This window comes from Phalaenopsis equestris, unplaced genomic scaffold (assembly GCF_001263595.1).
Source record: "Phalaenopsis equestris unplaced genomic scaffold, ASM126359v1 Scaffold000873, whole genome shotgun sequence".
Classification (NCBI taxonomy): domain Eukaryota; kingdom Viridiplantae; phylum Streptophyta; class Magnoliopsida; order Asparagales; family Orchidaceae; genus Phalaenopsis; species Phalaenopsis equestris.
The window spans coordinates 1092838-1115572 of NW_018165313.1; the positions used below are offsets into that span (position 1 = coordinate 1092838).

At 32.8% G+C, this 22735-nt stretch overlaps 2 protein-coding genes across 3 annotated transcripts in view; one reads left to right on the plus strand and one right to left on the minus strand.

Moving 5' to 3' along the window:
• Positions 1-2235: 2235 nt before the first annotated feature.
• On the minus strand, positions 2236-13206 carry LOC110031989 (AP-3 complex subunit sigma). Its single transcript, XM_020735468.1, has 8 exons — positions 12912-13206; positions 12708-12750; positions 12555-12616; positions 6262-6358; positions 5794-5864; positions 3099-3190; positions 2901-3002; positions 2236-2480 (listed from the first exon to the last, which is right to left on the minus strand). The coding sequence occupies exons 1-7, from the start codon at positions 12978-12980 to the stop codon at positions 2936-2938; spliced, it is 501 nt and encodes a 166-aa protein (XP_020591127.1). The 5' UTR covers positions 12981-13206; the 3' UTR covers positions 2236-2480; positions 2901-2935.
• A 763-nt stretch (positions 13207-13969) lies between these two features.
• Positions 13970-22735, plus strand: part of LOC110032000 — a 21081-nt gene continuing 12315 nt past the window's right edge. For both annotated transcript variants that reach the window (XM_020735494.1, XM_020735493.1), the window contains exons 1-2: positions 13970-14224; positions 14325-14446. In XM_020735494.1, coding sequence (XP_020591153.1) covers positions 14109-14224; positions 14325-14446 — 238 coding nt within the window. In that variant the 5' untranslated portion in view covers positions 13970-14108. The remainder of the gene's footprint in view (positions 14225-14324; positions 14447-22735) is intronic.

Consider the following 22735-nt stretch of genomic DNA (forward strand, 5'->3'; position numbering starts at 1 on the left):
AACTACCAAAGTTTATGAAGATATTAAATTACATATATACTACATGAAACAACTTGAAGATCCTGTCAAGAGAGAGTTTTTCTTATCCACGACACCTGAGAAGTGAGTTCATTACTTGCTTTTTTTCTATGAAAATAACAATGATTGATTCATATTAGTTCTATATTTTTTTAGTGAAGTGCACTTGATATGTTTGTAGAACAACTATTTTTTATGTTAATTTTTTTGTTAAAACTTGTTGAGAAATTAGGGCGAAGAAAAACATGAATCGACGCAAAGCTAGAAGAACACAGAGATTTAACGAGGCTCGACAAAGATGCCTACGTCAGCAGAGCAACGATTTTCTTCAATACTCAGAAAAGAGTACAAAATACAAAATATGAGATTCAGAATCTCGGAGTCTCAGAGACTCCCTTAGGGTTACAAACATGACATCTATATAACCCTATAGTACAATATGTAATTACTTAAATTACCCCCGTACCAAACCGCGGGGTATTACCCCCGCACCACCAACCCACATAATGAAATTGCCCTTATTGGACGGATCCTTCCGCTCCACTCTGCTCGTGGGCTCCGCTCCGCTCCATCATCTGTTCCATTTATGATATATGAGCCATACCTAATAAATCTCCACCTTAGCGAATATCCAACCCCTTAGGAGAAATACATATGTCTAACAAATCTCCACCTTGGCAAGTATTCAGCTCTTAGGAGAAATACATAAGCCTAAAAAAATCTCCACCTTTGCGAATATCCAGCCCCTTGAGAGAAAATACATCATAGAGTTTCTTATGCACCAGTGTGAGTTGGACCACCACGCTTCCGCTGTGCCCTCGCTGCCCCCAACCCACTAAATTCTAAGAGACACTCCTCTTCAATTCCAAGAGACATTTCTTCATTCCAAGAGACTCCAAATTCTGGTATTATGAGTCATGCCTAACAAATCTCCACCTTGGAGAATATCTAGCCTCTCAGGAGAAATATATCATGAAGTTTTTTATGAACCAATGTGGGTTGGGCAACAAATCATTTTAAATAATCCTTTAATTAAGATTCACTTAATTAAGTTTCCCAGAAAAACAACAGAATCTTTCCGAAAAAGGATTGAAATATTCCCTTAATTAAGTTTCCAAGAAAAATGACTTTTCCTCAATTACATTTTCCTTGGAAACAGATCTACTTATTCTTAAACATCAACTTTTAAATAACAGATTTTTTACAACTACTTTTTGAACTGAGATTTCATACAACCACAATTGAAACAAAACATACCCTAAATCATAAATATATTGTAAATTAAGGAATCAAAAGAGTGATCCTTCAATCCAAGGTCCAAAACCTTAACAAAATATTGATAATTTTTTTTTTATCTTATGAAAGTATTAATTCTTTTTTAATTTGAATCTTAAAAGCAACTAAATTAAAAATTAATGATTAAAATAAATTTCGAACATGACAAGAGTCCCCTAATCAGAAACAAAAAAAAAAAATCTCCATCAATTTTCGAGCTTATTCAACCATTCTTCACCTCTATGGTTTAACAATATCATTTCGGCGTAATTTTAAAAATTAAAATTACAATTTTCAATTTATTTAAATAACAAAAAATTACGTAATTTTAATTTACAAATAATACAAAGATGCAAGGGTATTTTTTTTTTAACTTTTGATTAAGCAATAATAAAAAAAAGGATTTCATCTTACAAATTACAAAATAAGAAGATCCCTAAATGTATCACAAAATTCCAATAAATTAATATATCCAACCCCAAAATTCCAACATTAAATGATATTTTTGAAATGATATTAGATTTTTAAATATTATAAAAAAAAAAAAAATTGAGATGTTAGATATGCAGTAGTGAATATTACGTACTTTATTCGCATGTGCGGATCGGCGATATTGGGATCCAATACCAACCCAAGAACACCAATTCACACCTAATCCGCACCTCATATTTCTACCAACTGATGGAGGCCAGCCGAATACAGTGACAACAACGACAACGACGACAAGCTGCAATTTGAAGTTTAATAGATAATCGTCCAAATGTAACAAATTCGAAATACACCAATACTAAAGTGCAAAGGTGAATTACAAATTCTCCAAAATTTTACACTTTAATTTTATTTTATCCAAACGGATGACAAATTCTTTAAAACCCTTGTACTTGATTAGGAAACCAAACATTCCCCAAATTAGTTTAGAATTTCAACATAATGTGACCCAGCTTTTATTAAAAAAAATTGGAAAAAATAATAAAGAGTGTAAATTTCCAGATACATTTGTTGGTATTTAACAATCTTATACAGTCAAAATGTCTTACAGATAAGGTAATCCAAGAGGACAGCTTATTATGTAAAAGAGTGGCAGAACATGCCTTATCCATTAAAAGATCATCAAAATAGAGAACTCATCTGTAGTTCTGCTTTCTCACAAAGAAGTAAGAACTGAATCCATTCGCTCCTGTTGATGCCTGCATGTTATGCGTTGATTTATTTTTTACATGTCAAACATAATTTATTTCAAATTCAAACAAAAAACAAAATAAAATAAAAAATAAAAAATAATTCCAAACACCCCCTAAATGAACGAGAGAATTGCAAAATTCCTCTGCTTTGGCGCAAAAAAATTGAAATTTTAAGTGAAATTTACATACATATCACACGATTCTTATGTATTTAGAGATCAAACACCTAAAGTTGATATCTATATTTATAAAACTTTGGTAATATAAACCTATGCGTGAAAAAGGTAATTTTCAATGTTAAAAAATAAGTAATAGTGGTATGCATGTAAATATCAAAATTTAGGTGTTAGATATGTAAATATATAAGAATTGAGTGGCATTTGTGTAACAGCCCCAAAAGAAAAAAAAAAAACGGTGATGTCTTACAACTGTTAGATTTGGGTTACTGAGCTTGGGTAAAACTACCGGCCAAGTCTACCAGAGACAGATTTTGCAACAATGCTTATTGGATTAGAAGGCTTATCCAGCCTGCAAGCAAGAAGCAAACAACCTTCAATGTTGCTATCACAAGAGCTTTAATTTTGATATTCATGAGATAGAGAGAGAGAGAGAGAGAGAGAGTTCCTTGCTATCTCCTCAACAGCTTTCATAACTTCCTCTGAATTAGTTTCCAGGACCTGGCCCGCAAATATTATCTCATCCAATATTGTGTGCAGCTGCACAGAAACATTGGAAATTTTAGAAAAAAGCTATGCATGATTAAAGTTTACAATAAAAAGTAAGAGAGATCACTAGAGATTAAACAACTGCTTTAAAAAATGCATACATAGAAGAAGAAGAAAATGGTAATTGAAGGTCAAGGCATCAGATTGAAGATCAAGCGGTGTTAGAGTTAGCATGTATTAAAGCCTTCCTGATAATGAAATATTATGTGCGGGTAAGGTACGTACGGATTGGTGGTATTGTGGTGGTATTGTAATGAATACCACCACAATACTACCAAATCCACACTTACCCTATCCGCACGTAATATTTCTTCCTTCCTAACACGCATCATCCCATATGAGAAAGGCTTTATCATCATCAACTTTGCTAATGTTGTTGAACATATTTGAGTTGAACATCTTTAAAACATATTTGGCATAAACATAACGTCTTCATAATTCCATCTTCAACATTTTTCTCCACCTGAACTAAATACTTTTCTTCCTCTCTTAGGTATGCGTTTCTTTAAGCAGCATTTGATCTCCAATGACCTCTCTTATTATGTAATGTAAATTTCTATCATGGTTAGATTTACTCTTAGCACATCTCAAATTTTGGTGAGTTTACATATGCCATATATATATTTCTTAATTATCTACTATTTTTACCAGGCGAGCTAGTAATTTGTGGAAACAACTCAATGGAGAAAAACAAAACCGAAACAAATTTGTCTTGTTTCACCGTAAGGTCAACTGAACTTGTAGATTATTTCAATTGCGATTACTTTATGCTGGCATGGGAAGCATGATGGCTACTCTAGGTTTATTATAACTTTTTGGGGAACTCAGCAAATCAAACAGATGTGCATTTCGCCACCATTGTTGATATAATCAATTGATGAATTCATTAAAACTTCAACGATCTTGACCCCTCTTATCCCTTCATGATCTAATGCCCAAATCATAATCATAAAGAAATATGATTAATAAACATCTTGATATGCTCCCTAAAAAACAATTATTTTTGTATTTTGTGCATTTTTCAGCACATCAATAACAAAATTTTAAACTCTCTCGCACGATAGGTTACAAAATTGAACCACATAAAATTTCTCTTATTTATGAGTAATAGTCTCAGTTTCATTAGTTTCCCATGCATTCAGCAAATCAACGCAACTTCCCTTCTTCAAATGAGTCTCAAAGCAAATACTTATCTTCTTCCTTATCCTACTGGAAGAAAAATCTCTTCCTTCACACTCTCATATTCCCATTAGATGTGTCAAATTCCATGTAATCATTGATTTTAGTTTGAACGTAATCATCCATTGCATGTTTTTCACAACAATCAAGTTAAAATGTGGCACGTCACTTAATGGGCAGCAAAATTCTCAAACATCGTCTACTTTTCATAATCATATTTAATGAGAATCTATGAAAAGCACAAATGTTGTACCACTAGTAGAAGCAACGGATTAAGACAAGAACAGAAATTCAATGACCCTGGTCCAATGTTCTAAATAAGTGGAAATCCCTCCATATTTGCAAAATAATCAGCACTCCAAAATCTTTCACAATATGTAAATGCATTCACTAGTTCAGAGATAGTTGAACTCATCTAACCGACACGACTAAAAAGCACAATCATGGAAACAGTTAAGAATGTCAGAATAACTTAGAAGAGGATGAACACAAAAATGTCTGGAAGTGTTACCTCAAGCTAAGAAGAAAAAATCAGAACGAACAAGTAGGATTAGCAAAAGGTAAAATTGAAATATTATCGCTAAAACAAGACTAAAGTGTAATAATCACAAAAGGAGCACTGCACAAATAAAAAGCTATATATATATATATATATATATACAGAGAGAGAGAGAGAGAGAGTTCCAATTTTTCCTTTTCCAAACAAATGTACTGCTAACATAAAAAACTAATGAATAGATTTATCCTTGATCTGATCAAACCTGTTTAGCAAATCTCACCAAAAGATGGTTTACCACCCTAACAACAAGTATTATTGCACTGAAAATTTTGTTTGCTGCATTAACGCAAAGTTCAGAGAGGAGGCTTGTAAAAACTAATTAGGAATTTGTCAAAGCTAGACCATTCCATCATGCGTGTACTAACTAGCCTTCTATTTTAAAAGCTCATCATTTTGTTTGGCAACAATAAATGATGTTATTAATTCGTTAATACTAGATATGCAAAATTAAAAAAATTAAATTCAATTGCCATTTTCCTCCATCTACCAAGGATCTCCTTTCTATATTAACAATCCTGGTGTAAGTTTCTATGGTCATACCGTGGATATAAAACTCTATTAACTTCCTATTATACCCCTTTTCATAAATTAAAACTTCCATCAGCCGTATAATCTGTATTTCTCATACAAGCACAGTCCCATCGAAAAGTAAAATATAAAATACTCACATTTAAGTGATTTTGGAGTTCTTTTTCGGGATTGAGAATTCATATTAATTTCTAACATCCTCCAACAAACGACAATCTAAAAATGTCAGCAGTTTTCAGAATAAGTTTTCTTACTTCTAGCAAATAAATCAGCCGGAAGATGGCAAATCCTTGAGACAGTTCCAAATGTTAAAATTGTTTAACAATACCTTGCTAAAATTGAATACAAGGTCGAGCTCACAGACATTCTTGAAGCATCTTTCTAATGTCTCAACAAAAACTGAGATAAATAAACATGGTTAGAGCATATCAAAGCAAACTGATGGAAAAATCAATAAATTCTAAGAGATAAAGAAACTTTCTAGAAGACCTCACATTGTTGCATGAAGATAAAAAAACATGTTTTAGAAATTGATGATTTGAGAATGAAACAGAAAGCATTACATTTGAGGGAGTTTGAAAATTTTTTTAGTGTTTAAAACAGACTTATTTCTAATTACAGCCAACTAAATGATGGAATCCAACAAATTCACTGTTAGTGTTTTTTCTTTCAAAACATGTTTTTAAACTTCAGACAATCAAATCAGACCTATAAAATAAAACTATATGCATTCCCTTGTCAGCCACTTGGATTCCTAGTAATTTGATTGCAATATTTTGATAAGCTCTCAACATACCCTGTATGAGGTCCAGCATGGCTAATTCATTTTCAGAACTGTCGAAAACAAAAACAAAGTACAGCGTTGCAAGGTGCTTGTAGACTGCCCGTGTATCCTGGAAAGATGAATTCGGGAAAGCTCAAACTCTGTTTAAGTAGTATCAACAATGAAAAATGAAAAAGAAACTAATTTATAGAATATCCAAAAGTAACGGTGAAAAGAAAAGCTTGTAAATTCTAGTAACCATTTGATTTCATCCTTACTTTCCGTTCTTTTATAATCTACTTCTTTTCATAAGATAATCAAAAGAGTTTTGCTAGAAGATTTGGAACAAATACACTCCTATTGTTATATGGTTGTGTTCATAAAAGAAAAGAACCCATGTGAAAGAAAATGAGTTATACGGACAGTGAAGCTTATGAATAGTTAATATATATCCAAAAACAGATATTTTGAGGTTTCCATCATTAATCACAAGATTAGATGCTCAAGGAAGGAAAAATGGATTATATAATTTAACCTTCATTAGTTTGTCATTGTCAGGAGATTATATTAATTTTTGTACTCTTAGCATATTCTGAAGTAAACCATAAAATGAAAGGAATAGTAGCTGTTTCTTGTCTATTGTTTGAATAATAGCCTTGAAATAAAAGTGAAATTTTTATTCTATCTCTTCACTAATAATTTTTCTATACCATTCACGAGATTTAGAATATTTTGGAGAAAGACAATCACGGATGACAATCATGACTCTAGTTTACTACCCAGTTCGTAATTCATAAAAACTAAAGTTCATTTCTGAGAGAGTGGGAGATTAAATATATCTCACTAAGTGTAATATAAGATTAGAATTTAATTGGACATTTGTAATAAGTTCAGTAATAATTTCATCAGTTGATAGTCTTCTAGCGACTGAAAAGGATGATGGAATTGAGACTCTAGGTAGAGATATCAATTTTATAATTAACTATTAGCTTAGGGATAACACCTGATTGTATGGTACACAATTCTGAAAAAGAAATTTCATTCTACTTAATAATCCTACTTATATTTATGTTTGAAGCATAAAAATTAATTTAGGTTAAGGTGGTCATATTTAATGGTTAAACTACCCCTGCAGTATTGGGACACAAGGTATTCATGCCTTTGAAATGTAATCAGTAAACTAATGCAATAAGTTATAATCCTCGTAAGAAGCCATAATCATGAAATTTAAGTTGTCATTTTGCAACTTCAAAGATATTAATATCAATCAACAAAAAACTTTGATTGTGGAATGCATTCAAATAAACAGGTTCATGACATAAATTAGTTTCCATAAGTCCTATAAGGGGTTGAATTAAGACATCTATCGCCGCGAAGCAAATATTGAGGCATTTAATCCTTTTAGTGTCAAAAGTTTTGAAAGCGATAAAAGTAATAATATGTGAATATATTTATTATTTTGGAGATACTTAAATCATCTTTTGATAAAAGTGGGATAAACTTTTCAGGCCATTCTATGGTAATATATTGTTCCACTATTTTAATTAATGAATTTCCTTTGAAATCAAAAGATCCAATTCTATAAATAATAGTTCTCTCTGCATTCCGAATAGACCATTTATTCCTTATTAAGACGATATTCAACAAACAACATTTTTTACATTGGATAGTCTCATAGAAGATGTTTTAAGTATTAAAGAGGTTGAATTCATATTCATAAAATAAGGTACTCATTATGTATGCATTAGTATAATAAGGTCAAACAAAAAGATCCAAGAGAATTTATGAGCTATTTTCTTCTCAAAGTACATGCTTAAAATTTAAGAGCAACTAACCAAACACCACATCGAGGGTTTCACAACCAATGATTAAAAATCAAATTGGTACTCATCAAAGAATCCATAGCCAATAACTTGTCTATAGAAATATTATTTCATAAATTATTAATAACTAGTCAATGATTTACTCTCGTAACAAAGTTGTCTTATGCAAGTTTATCATTAATATTCTACTGCATAATAATACTTATTTGACATATTATATTCATAAAAGTAGCAAGAGAAAATTACACCATCATATCTTTGATATATAAACAAGCAAGATTTGACTTATCTAAGAAAATGCAACTATTGAAAGCTGAGATTTAAAAGTACTTGAAGTAAACGGCTTACATGGTATAATACATGAAATTAACAGACAACAATGCATTATGATTACAGACTCTCAGGGACTCAAATACACTTCTAATAAACACATAAAACCCATGAACATATAAGCTCTAGAAAACATACTTCAATTTGGATTTCAAAGGACTAAAAAGTGATAAACTATAAAAAGATTCAATAATAAAATTATGAGTACAATTTTTTTAAAATATTAAATGATTGTACTGAAACTTTGATTTCTTCACCAACAATTGATACTCGATAGGTGTAGTTAATTCCTTTATTCTGGATTGATATGGGATCAATAGCGATGAAGACCATTGCTATCTTTTGTCATTTGAAATTTGCTTGAAGATATCAGTTATAACTCATCCCACATATTCATCATATCATCACTTTCTTCAAATGTCTTTTCAGGTCGAGACATTTTCTTAGCTTTATTATAATGTAAATATATATGCTATTTATTTTTTCAATATATTTTTTTTATTTCCTTTAAGGACTCATTTGAAATTTTCCATCATAGACTGTTATGAATAGCATTAAGAGAAAAATCTTCTTTCTGAGAGATTAATGAAGTAATGCTTTGTTGGAAATAATAAATTTCTCAATGAAATTTAATCACCTCTTCAATTTAATCGTTGTTCACAATATAATTGAGAAGTTTCTAAATACATATTTTCAATTTAGAGAAAACTGTAGAATCTCAATATTATTGTAAAACCAAATACAAGATATTTGACATTGAGTAAAAAAGAAAATTATGATGGTCCCTCATAAGAAATTTTGATGATGTTCTAGTAATATAGGAAGAAAATTTTGTCCATCAAAATACATTTTTTTTTTAAATGGGAAAGAAGAAATTAGGTAATTGTACCAAAATTGACATTGAGTAAAAAAGAATTGCTTCGTAGATGCTTCTATCAAATATTGATTCATGTAAAAGTAGACTGTTTATTTATATACGTTTCCAACATTCTCTAGGGAGATGTAATATGGCACTCAATAGGACTCAATGGAAAAATGATTCATGTAGTTGATCACACTTAGCGGAATAATGGCTTGTTGTTGTCATTGTCTTTTAGAGCGAATTTAATATTTTATTATTTTGAAGTAATTTGATGTTTATAAGTGAATCCGAGGAGAATTCTTTTTCAGGTTTGTTATCTTGATTAGCAAGCTCAATATTAGCTATGCTATTATTCTCATTTTGAGATATTTTTAGGCAATTATTTCTACTTCAAGATAATTAATTTATGTTTTAAGATCTTATATAATAAGTAGTGAAGATACTCTTTTTTCGGCCATATGATTGTGAACATCTTTCATACTACACATAGGAAAGTGTTCAAGGGGCGATTTAAATTTCTTTTCATAATATATTTTTACTTCCCTATATATAATATGAAATATGTGTATACTCGTATGACCGAAAATGTTTATTTAGAATTTTTTTTTAATAAACGATCGACACCTATCAAAATTGAATGAAACATTAAATCCATTCAGAAAGTATTTAGTTCCAATAAAGCATTACTCTATAAAACACATCATAAAAAATAATTTTCATTTGAGCCTATACATGCCAATCTACAACAAAAATTTTTAAATGAATTCCCAGAAAAAATATATTGCAAAAACAAATAATAAATCTTTTTTCTAAAAATGAAAATGAAAGAATATCTCAATCTGAAAAGATACTTGAGCAAGTGACGATATGATGAATAATTTGAAGAGTTACAATAGACAATCTTCTAGAAGGATCCAGATTATAAAAGATAATAATGGTCCCGACCACTACTAATCCCGTACAAATCCAGAGAGAATAATCCACTTCTTCAACTATTCAGTAACAATTATTGGTGAAGGAATCAATCTTTCAGTAGAATTATTTAATCTTTGGAAAAATTATCAATTATTGAATCTTTTTAAGATTTGTCTCTTTTTTTATGTTTAGAAATACGATTATTCGTCTTTCATAACCCGTCTATTTAAGAGTAGTTCGTGTTTGTTGAGATTGTGTCTGAGCACTTGAGAGTCAATAATCATAGTACGATTGTTGCCTCACAAGTTTGTGCACTCTACGTTATAGCTTTTCTACTTTAGGTGCTTTAAATGTCAGCTTTCAATAGTTGTAGTTTTTAGGTAAATCAGATCTTGCTCATTTTGGTATAAGATGATAAAAAATAATATATAAATATAAATAATTTTGTCATTTTTCAGCTTTGATACCAAATCTACATCTATAGAACCAATTATTTATGAATACCTTATAGAAAAAATAAATTTCCTAGATAACAAGTAAAACAAAATTTATAAACCGTGGAACAATGTACCTTGGATGGAAATAAAACCATTTACATAACTAATCATTTTATTATTTATTTATTTTAATCCATGAAGGCTTGACCATAAATATAATGAAAAATATCCCATCCCTGAAAGGATTTATGGATGAAGAGGGATTAATAAACTCAAATATAGTAAAGCTTAAGTAAAAGATAAAATGGATAATGCTCACACATAGAGAACCACATCAATATGCATTTATATAAATTTTGAGATTTTTGCAACATCTGAAAATAATTTGGATGTCAGTATCTATTATCTAAGTTAAAACCTATCAATTATTTTAATGCGATTGAATGAATTAGAAAAATTAAGGGATTTATATTAGATTAGTGAGGCGAACTAATTCAGTGAGCAAAGTTAAGTATTTGATTGGATAGGAAAAAAACTGAATTCTTTAGACTTAGAATGGGAAAACAAAAATAAAGGAATTGAGTGGGGCAATGAAAGAGGGAAAAGAAATTATATAAATTCCCTTAACGTAGATTGGGAGTTTTGAAGGAGGAAAAATTTATCCATCTCAATATTGATTGAAAGTTGAAAAAAATAAAATGAAATCAATATTCTAAAAAAATTTAAATACATGTATACATATAATGAACAATGAATATGCTTGTATTGAGAAGGAATAAAATTTTCTTCTTTTATTAAAGAATAGGTAGCTTGGATAGGACTAAAAGCATGTTTGCACACATTTTTTCTCTCAATTTCCACTAATTTTAAGAGAGAAACAAGATCCTCGTCATAGAGGAAATCTCACCACTCATTTTAAAGCCACAGTCTAAATAAAATATTTACCTTGTTTCTAATCCATTTTTTTGTAAGAAATTTTAACTCCTAATCAATTATAAAGTAACTAATTAAAACTAGACAAGCTAAGATGTAAGATAGCTATTAAAGTGCCACTAAAAGTACAGATTAATTGCCTGAATTTATAAATGACAACTTAATAAATAATTACCTCAATTAACTTCAAGATTACGATGGTAAGGTAATTGTGTGCTCTAAAAATTTGTGCCCATCTTTTTGGAAAAGGCGCATTAGTATATTTTGAGCAAAGACACTACCCAAAAACTCCACCCTCATTTTTAAAAGGACTTTATGATCCAGTTTCAGGTTTCCCATAAACGTAAACTTTTACCTCTACATGTACTTTTCTCGACAAGAACACCGAAGGTTTTCTCCAAATCATCTCTTTTTGTTCTAACAAATAGCAAAAAAGCAATAACTTATAACCTTGATGATACCAAATGTCCAACAGAAACCAATAGCTCCCTTCAATTCATCATTACCACCTACGACTATTAGAAGTTTGAACCATTAATTGGCATGAATTTTTAGGACTTTTTCAAATGTGGTAGCAGAAGGGATTCAATGAATTCCTTCAAGGAAGAACCGGAAATAGAAATATTTAAACAACCCTTAATGCTAAAGTGACAATTTTTATGCATTGGTAGATCACCTTCAGTCAATAACACTCATTTATTAAAAAAATTTACATACGGAACATGCAAATTCTTATGTATGTACATCTCTCACACAAAAACTTTCATATTTACATGCATGGCACTTTGGTGTTTTAAACCTATGCATGAAAAGGTGCATTCCAGTTTGAAAAAGAGGTGATAATGCCATTTTTGATGTGATATTAAAGAGGTAATAATTCTATGTTATGTGAGTAATTATGAAAGTTTAGATGAGAGCTATGTAAATACATAAGAAATGTGTTACTTTTTCCCTATAACATGTAAAGCAAACCATTGTCTTAAGCAATGTGAATGTAACAAATATGAGGAAAGATTAGGATCATACTTTACCAAAAATTGCATCTGTCTTGACAAAGTTGCTCACATTATCTGCCCTGCTACTCAGAACTGGACGGAGAATCAAAATGCATAAGCAACCAAAAAAATAAGCTGCATGGGGAGAAATAAAACAGAGGAAAAAAGGAATAGGGTTCACCACCTCCATAAATGCTGCGAATCAACTCCTGCTGCTTCTCCGGCGGCTGCGATTCAGAACCGAGGTGACGATTACGCAGAAACAATACAAAAAGGAACGGTAGAGGGGAAAAATAGATAGAATTAGGAGAAGAGACAAACCCTACAACATGCGAAAGAATGACAATATGCAATATTCGAAGAAGGCAAACAAGAAAAGAAGAAATACCCGAAACTCGTAGAATCTAACGAGCCGGGGTTTTCCCTGGGTGTTCATCACAATCACCGCCCGAATCATGGCCTCTCGGTAACTCGCAATCCACAGTATGAAGGTACTTCGCCAGTTATCGCAGAGCGAACAACTGAATCCGAGAAAAAAAAAAAAAACGAAATTTGAGTTTGTGAGGCTGGCTGGTAGCAGAATTTAACCTAATACCAACAGAGAACTCTACAACTTAAGGGTTGATAGGCTGCAAGTAAGATTTGATTCAGCAAAATCATTTTTTAATCTTGTTTTAAGAAACATTGATCAAATTTGGATCAAACAATATCAAATAATTGTTCAAATACAGTTTACATGCATAATTTAAATACATATCTAAATGGGTTCAGACATGACTTTAACATACATTTTGAATAATGTTCCAACAATGTTTAAATATTAATTAAATAAAATTTTAAAATATTTAAATATACTTTTAGAAAGTTCCAAACATAAATTGCAACACATTATTAATGATTTAATCCAATAAGTTGAGCACAATCCAAATAAGGAAAATTTAATTTCATTTTGATCCGATTACCATTCAGGTTAGATTTGAGTCAGAATTATATACACAATTATTGTTCTGGTTATGTCTAGATTAAGAGTCGGCTACAACTTAATAAAAAATAATTGTGAAGCTATTGAAAGATAATTTGATGTTTAAAAAAGTATGATGGAGATTATAATTTTTTTAATTTTTTTAGAAATGGTCATATCACAGCTAGAAAATTGTCATCGCACCAAGCCAAAACCTATGAAATAACATAAATTTCAGCATCAATTTTTTGAAAAATCAGTCAAAACGCACCTCGGGCTCAAACAGATTCTAACTGGGATTGGGTCAAGTTCGTTGGGATGAATGGGTTAAATCAGGTTAATTAACTCGTGTTGATTAAGCAAAAAAACTTATTAAATCACTAAAAAGTTGCACCATCAATCAGTATTGATTTGCAGCAAAACTATAATTTAGCGAACATATGCTATTAACATTTGCTAATTAATTCTAAATGTTTAATCCAATATTGAAAGATTGTTTAAACCTGTCGGAGACGAAACAGAATGAACTTGATGACTTAACTAATCCGGAGCACTTGTCAGCCAGTTGGTAGATTAGGGTTTTAGTGTGATTTTGGTGTGAATCGACTGGGAAGTTGAGTGAAAATGGCATCGATCTACCGCACCGCTGCTGTGAGCGCCGTGAGATCAGCCGCATCACGATCCATGGCAGTACTTACCAAACCACCGACTTCGAGATTGGTCACTCCTATCATTTCCAGGTTAGACGATGTTTCTGAAATCCATGGATTCCAATCATTATCAACTTTATCTTCAAATCAATTTATCGGAATTTGACTCGTCGTGTTTACCTTGGCGAAGGCCGCTTTCATCGGCCGTTGGAGCACTCGATTCGCTGAGGCCTCTGCACAGCGCAGTTGCCTCTGCCCGTCTCATATCGAACATAGCCGTCGATTCTTCCTGCTGGAGCTGGCTCTCTCAAGGTACGCAGATGCAATTATTAATCTTCATGATTTTTATGTGCATGTAAATTGCTTTTTTTAACCGGAGGGACTCCTCACGATGAAGTACACATAGGGATCATTTGATTGCCTCGAATGGTTTGTATTGTCTGTAGGAATAACAATTTGAGCGTTAACGCTAAGAATTAAGGTTGTATAGGGGTTTTTGCTACAAACAGCATGTTTTTGGTTATTTGAAATGGAGGTATTGAAGTCATTAAGAACACAAGCTATTGTGGAAGAATCATCCAGGTAACCATCAAAAGAAAGAGCAGAAGAAAGGGTGGGTGCACAAATAAAGGATATGACAAAAGATATATGCGCAAGAGGTGGGGCTGATTGGAGCAAGGAGAGAGAGAAAAATAATGCATTAAGGAAGGAGCTCTGTTGGAGAAGTGGTAGAAACAAAAATAAACGTTCTTCTTCCTTGGAAGAACTTTAAGCCATGCATATTTGGTTGGATGAGATAAATATGAATGCTTTCACAGTTCAAACCATATCATTTGGGCTGACCAATGATGAACTTGAAATTCCTTGCACCGTGCTCTCTGGGTAGACTAAAGATGAATATGAAGGTTTTTTTGTGTTTAGCCCTGGGGCTAGTTGAAAATGAATAAGAGCAACTTTGCAATTGTTCTTTGAGTCAGGTGAAGTTGAGCATGAAGATTTCTGCATCATCTCTGTGGGCCAATCATAGTGTGGAATACTCCATGTTTTTATCCCAAGGGATCAAGCAAGTCCATTTTATTGAAGAAAATACCTATGAAAGGACTCCACGTGGTAAAACTTATAATAGAATGTAGCAATAATATAATGACAAAACATGCCTTTTGTCGCCAGTCTCTTAGAGCAATAGTGCATGGTGTATAGTGTGGGAGGGAAGATATTTGAAGCACACAAGAACAACAACAAGCCTTTATCCCACTAAGTGGGGTCGCCTACATGAATCATTTTTCTCCATTATCCTATTGAGTGTCATATTTTCATTTAATTCTAAACAAAACACACACGCACACACACATACACACAAAAGAAGCTAGACATAAATAACATATTAGATTGCCTTAACTTTCATGAAAGTTTAAAAAAAATATTAGATTGAAAAAGAATTTATTAATAATTGTAATAATGCATACTATAAAAAAATTCAAATTATAAGAAATAGCTTTTTTTGTAATTCTCATTTTCACTTCCTTTTCTTCATAATTATCATTTCCAGTCCACCTTCTTTATCATCTTCATTATTTTCTTATTCATTATCATCATTTTCAAGTTCATTTAGTTTCTTTAACGGACATATGTATGAAATTCTAATTCAACATCTTCATTTAATAATCATTCAAATTCATTTTTAATCACTCATTAGCATTATATATGCCATCCACTGAAAATGGATTAATGATTTCACAATGACCGTGTCTTCAAATTAGCGACCTCTTGTAATTAATGTGAATGAGATCCTTGGGGTGTCACGATCCATCTTACTTCTTTTGTCATGGTGCTAGAGCAAAAATATAATAAGCTATTTAAAATTTAAAATTTTCATATTAATAATCAGTCTGCCCATGCATATGTATTTAAATGTTCAAATACATTTTAATTATTTTTCACATCAGCTGAACTACATGTATAGGTAAGTACTTTAATAAAAAAAAATGCAAATATAAGATCTTTAGGCTTGCAAATGAATCGAGTCGAGTTGAGATGGAGCCTGTTCGAGCTCGAGCTCATTTATTAAGGCCTGTTTGAGCTTGAGCTTGTTTATAAATATCTTGTTCGAGTTTGATTCATATAATGACCATTGAACTTATCAACGAGCAACTCGTTGAACAAAATAAACAAGCCATAATCGAGTTTTATGCGAGCAACTTGTTGGAAAAATACACGAGTAATATTAAACAATTCTTGTTGATCTTAAAAATAAATATTTAAGCTATACTTTTTATGAATGAGCCATAATCAAGTTGTAATTGAGTTTGTTCACAAGCTTTAAATGATACTATTCATGAACATAAATGAACCAAACAATAAGCTGTTCAATTTGTTCATTTAGTAATTAAATACTAATGAAAGTGTTCAAGCTCGTTTGATTAATTAATCAAACGATTATGATTGAGCTTTAACCGAGCCAAGCCACAAGTTGCTTGTCGAACACTTAGTTTATTTGCATTCCTAAAGATCCTTATAACCATTTGTTGCCACAAGTCAACTAGATGTGTAATAAAATTCATACTAATTGTTATTTTTTTTAAGATTGAAATTTTAATCTTTTACATGATGCCCAAGTAATCTCGTCTCTTGGCTAGGAACACCAAAAAAGTCAATTCTTTTGAATGCACAAACTCAACCCATTGTTTTTTTGTTTTCTTTTTCAACAATATTTCAAAAGGATGTTCTATAATATTGCTTTGTGATTGCTTAGCCTTTGCTTCTTGGTAAAGGACCCATCACAAATTCTATACTTGTGAACACTTTCTTTAAATTATATTTTTGTTTATAAAATTGCTTTAAAGAAAAAAAAAAGAAAAGCCATCAAATTGAGTTTTAGTTTATTTACTAGTGCTTTTTGATACGTGAATCTTATCTTCAAATTTAGTATTGTGGTCTTGAATAAATGAAACTATGCTTGAATTCTGCTATCCTCCACACTTGTTGATTTTTCTTTGTTGCATGCCACATTGAGGATATTGTGGGTTCAATGATTGCGGTGACGCCGAAGGTAACTTAGGAACAAAATGTTGAAGATGCTTTAAAGGCCGCTTGTTTAAAATGGAACGACTCAGTTCACTTGTATGTTGGAGGACAATCATACAAAGTCTTTTGGTTTAGCTTCATTGACTTGATGAACATGGTGTAACCTATGCTCAGCTGCGGTCAGGCCAAAGTGCATGTTTATGGTCTAAGAGTGGCTAGTTGTACTAAATTTTATATAATAATAATAATAATAATAATAATAATAATATTATTATTATTATTATTATTATTATTATTATTATTATATGTCGATCAAGGATTTTAGGTTTTTGGTCACGACTGAGGATATAGTCCTATTTTAGCTCGAAATCAGTTGGGGATGAAATAATGAGGTGGTGCCATCTAGCGATAATCGCCTGCACGACAGATTCCACCTGGAGTGGAAATGGTGGCTGAACTATGTAGAACAATTTTGTCTTTCTCGGTGTGGCCTTTTGTGAAATTTATAACCATTTGGAAGAGCTGGGAAGGGTTTGATTGTGTTCATGGAGCTTCTAATTGTAGCTATAGTGTGTTGATTTCAGCTTAAGTTCCTTAATGTCTTGGGTTTGGGCTGGGCTGGAACTCAGGACAGTTCTTGTTTTATTCGGTTTGGGCTTTTGATAGGTTTTTAGTAGCTGGGTAACCTTTTCAGAAGGGTTTGAACTAGTTCAGGATATCATTTATTAAATTCTTAATGTCTTAGTTGGATTAAAATCATATTACTTAAGATTTTAACGTGATTTGATTCAAAGCTTTGCTCGGTTTGGGGCTTCAGCTTGGCTTAAGCCAGATTCAAGTGAACTTGAGTTTACTTGGGTCAACCACTAGGACCTCTAAGACTCGAGTTAGGCTTGATTTCAATAACCTTGATTTTAATTCCATCTGGTCCAATAAAACCCAACTAGATTATTAATGGGTTATGTGATCTACCAAGCGAAATTGAGATTACTTGGCTTCAATTTTATTTGGTTAAGTTGATTTTGACTTAGGAAATTATATGCCTAAGTTTAATTTAAATTTGATTTAAATTTTTGTAGTCTTGGTTTAAGGTGGCTCACTTGAGTTAATAATGGATTAAATTACTTATTGACCCAATTATGATTCAACTAGCTTCAATTTTCATTTATTTAAATTTATGTTGAATTAAGAATTTGACTAACCTTAACTGAATTTTTGTTTGGATTAATTTTGAATTGGGTGAATTTTTGGAGTTAAGTAACTTTAGGTGAGTTTGACCCAACATCCCCTTGATGGTCATGTATTGGTGACATAAAATGATCCATTTAAGTTCAGTCTTGATTTGTATAACCAAGTAAGTCTTTTGGGGATACATGATTAAGTTGATTTATTTAATTTAGTTGAGCTTATTTGCTATTTCAAAGGGTCCTTGGATAGTCTATTAGGTCAAGTGAAAGTAGGCTAACATAGGGTTCATTTAAATATGTTCGAATGAACTAGAAGCTCGTTAAGTTCATTATGAATCAATGCTTGAGTAATAGAGGTTTGATTTGTTTAGTAATTCCCACAAGGTCCCTATAAGTTGCTTGGTTAAACTAAGTTGACCTAGTCTCTTTATGCTTATGTGGTGGCTAGGGAGGGTTTTGAAGTCACCAGGAAAGGGCTCCTAGGGCATTGCAATTGATTCTGGGTTGATTAAGTCCAAGGTCCTATGGTGTACCTATTGACTCATTTTAGTTGACCATAAACTTGTTATTTGATTTTGAAATCCTACTCTGTAGAAGTCAAAACTTATCTTTTTTAACCTTATTTTGAGGATTCCATGAAATCTTCAATTCTTGGTTTTGTTGGACTTTATGTAACACCCTTGAGGCAAATGCATGTAATTTATGATTATTTAGTTCAATAAATTTTACACTTCCTCTTAAACTTTCGTGCACCAGTTAGATGTTGTTGAAATTCAGAAAATGCAGAATGTTTTTATTGATATGAAAGGGGTTATAAATAATCCTTATATGAATCCTAAAATAGGAAAGACAATAAAAAAAATAACAGAAAAAAAGACAACACTTAATATATCCAACTAATCAATTCATATTAATTATCTGATAATAAATGAATTCAATCAATGAAAATAAAATAAGAAAGTTAATAAATTATATTAGGTTGCCTTTGACTTTTCACTGCGGTTATCTTTGACTGCAGTTCATGCAATGTCTGTGGGTAGGCGGAATTCTCTTATAGGTAATGCTGCATGGGAGTTTGCTGGGAAGTAGACAACCTGTAGGAAAAACTGACTTCTAGTTGACTGTGATTGTTTTTTATTGCAGTTCATGCAGTGTCTGTGGGTATACCGAGGAGTCCTATAAGTAATTTTGCAGGGGAGTTTGCATGGAAGAAGACAATCTGTAGGAAAAAACTGACTTATAGTTGACCACGGTTGTTTTTGACTGCGGTTCTTGCAGTGTCTATAGGCAAGCGAAAGAGCTTTACAGATAATATTGCAAAGGAGTTTGTAGGGAAGTAGACAACATGCAAGAAAAAACTACAGGGTATGGTCTGCAAAGAAAAAAGAAAAAAACTCTGGAGGGTTTGCTACAGGAAAAGCTCTAGAGGAGGGCCTGCTGCAGGAAACATTCCGAAGGAAGACTTGATGCAGGAAAAGCTCCGGAGGAGGGCTTGATACAGAAAAAAGATCTAGAGGAAGAGTCGGCAACATGACAAAGATTGCCTCCTGTACGAAATAGGTAGTTGTTGGCGTTAGGAGACTTTAGGGTTTGTTTCAAGGATCTGATTGTTGTGAAAAATGATGACAATAAAGTGAGAAATGGAACGAGTAAATTTGCACGCAGAAAAAATACCAGAGCGACACACAGATTTACGTGGTTCGGCAAATTTGTCTACGTCCACGGAGCTGCAGAGGAATTTATTTTTTCGAGAAATTACACCGCCGAACGCCTCGACGTTTACAAGAAAATCTTTATTTTCTTCTCTCCATTCCTCTCTCTCTCTCTATTCTTCTCTTTCTCTTAGCTCTCAAGAGGACTTGATTTGACCTTGTTTGGCTTGACTTATCCTTTAAGCCAAAAGAGACTATTTACAGAAAATATGAGAGCGGTAGGTGGGAGATAGGTGAGCGGTAGGTGGGATGTGGTAGGTGTGCAGTCGGTGGGAAAGTATGGTGGGATTTTTAATTAGGAAGCTAATTAATTTTCGGTGGATCGAGTTTCAACATTACCCAACAATTCTCTCACTTTGAGACTGGGACACTGACTGCATCATCTCCTAGCTGTACCTACCTTTTCCTCAAACACGATATCGTCCACCTCTGCAACTCAAATCCCTGTCTTCATGCCAGAAGACCAGTTGAAGTTGAGCACAACTTCAACTTCATACGAGTAACACCCTTAGTTGATATATCACCGTCAACGTAGACTTGTACCACCAAGCTCTTTCCTGGGTTACTCTTATATTTGCTTACAACTTTCACTGCATGAGCAATATCCTCCCCTGCTGAAAGTTCTTTCAACACGTTCAGCATTGTACCTCTTGTTGTCACCAAGCACAGTCTTCACCTGATACACCAACTTGTTGTGCAATTCCTTCTTCCTTGGTGGAAGTTCTGCCAACTCCCAAGTCTGATTCTCTGATAGGGAATTCGTCTCCTCCTTCTTGGTCAGCTCCCACTTGCTCGAATTCTCATCTTGCGATATTTCTTCACAACTCTATGGTTCGTTATCATTTGTCTGTACAATGTCCGGTTTTCCTGCATTTAAAGTTCTATCACTTTTCAGGAAATTGAACTTCTTCTGCTTTCCCATAATGCATCTCTGACTCATGTGTCATCGTCTGAGTAAACCTGTAGTAATATATAGAATATATAGTGTGTCAGTATATATAGTGTGTCAGTTTTCTTACCCCGAGTAAGTAGTAATGTTTCTTTGGTAACCTTCTAGGTGTTATCTGAGAACACTACCGAATGACCACACTCGTTGAACTGCCCAATAGAGATGAGGTTTTTCTTCAACGTAGGAACGTGTCTGACCTTTTACAAGTCCATTTGTTCTTGTTAGGGAGTGCAATATCAACGTCTCCCGTCCCCACCACGTCCAAAGTTTTTTCATCAGTCAGATATACCTTCACGAAGTTACCTGTAACATAATTTCACATTAACTTTTGATGGGAAGATGTATGAAAGGAAGCTCTTGAATCCAGTATCCAGTCATCAACAGAACTGTTAACTGTCAGAAATAGTGCATCATGTATTTTTTCAGTTACAAAATTAGCGTCATCATTTTTCTTCTTCTTAGTATTCCTGCAGTTCCTTTTTATGTGGTCAGTTTTATCACAATTCCAGCAGGTTGTCTGCTGACCAGACTTTGATTTTTAATATTTCTATGTTTGTGTTTCTGTCATGTGATCTCCCTCTGGAATCAATATTCAACGCCAAACTTGAACACGGGGTCCCGCCAGAATCCTTCCTGCGCACCTCCTTGTTGACCTCATTTTGAGGTTATTACTCTTTTCCTTAGGATCTTAGGATCTAACTCTAAGGGTTCTTATTGACTCTCTTAAAAAATTAGTATTGGAATCCATCCCCTTAAAAATTTCAGCCCCTTCCTATTTCTCTTCAGCCACTTCCTATTTCTCTTGTGATGTCCCACATTGATGATCTCAAAACCATTGTCGTATGGTCGAGTGGTTAAGAACTATCATGTGGAGATTCAGGGAGAAATTTTCAATAGGATCTCAAGCCCATAGGAAAACCTCTTCAGGACTTTATCATCATACACACACAAAAAATGCACAAAATTCACTAAGTTGCACAAAATCAGACTTAAATTGAGCTTAAATGATGGGTGAAAGTGTGAACTTCTCCGGACGACCTCTGACAACAAAATGAACTGCTCTAGCACGTCCGGGACACCAATTTTAGTTAGAAAAGACACCCACATTGCCATAATTTTGCACATAAGCAAGTTGCACGTAAATTGATAAATTCATTAAAATGGCCTCTAACGACGAAACGGACAACGCCAATGCGTCCGGAATGCCAAAGTTACCTAAAAAGGACATTCAATTTTCTACAATCTGACGCACGAATGAAAATGCATAAATCAAATTTTATTTTTAAAATATTAAATACTTTTATATTTATATCATTATTCATAATCTTAATTCTAACCCTAAACCCTATTTTTCCCTTTTCCCGAACACTTAGCCCTTCGCTCGACCCCGCGACTTAGTCAGATGCTTGATTCGTCCCCTCACGTGCCCTAGCTCTCGTGGACGATCCACTAGGCGATCTCTTCCCCCTCTCTCGACTCTTCCCCTTCTTCGCATGGCTCTCCAATTGCAAGGGCCGAGTTGGCCGACCCTGTCGGTCAACTTTTTCGATTGATTAATTATGAAAATATGGTATATGAAAATAATTTTTGAGATTTAATTTAAGTATAAAAGATATATAGTTTGAGTTTTAAAAGTAGTATGTTTTAATTTTTGAAAAATGAGAGACCAAATTGATCTCATTAGTCTGATAGTTTGCATAATCGTGCCTGATACCGCGAATACTACACC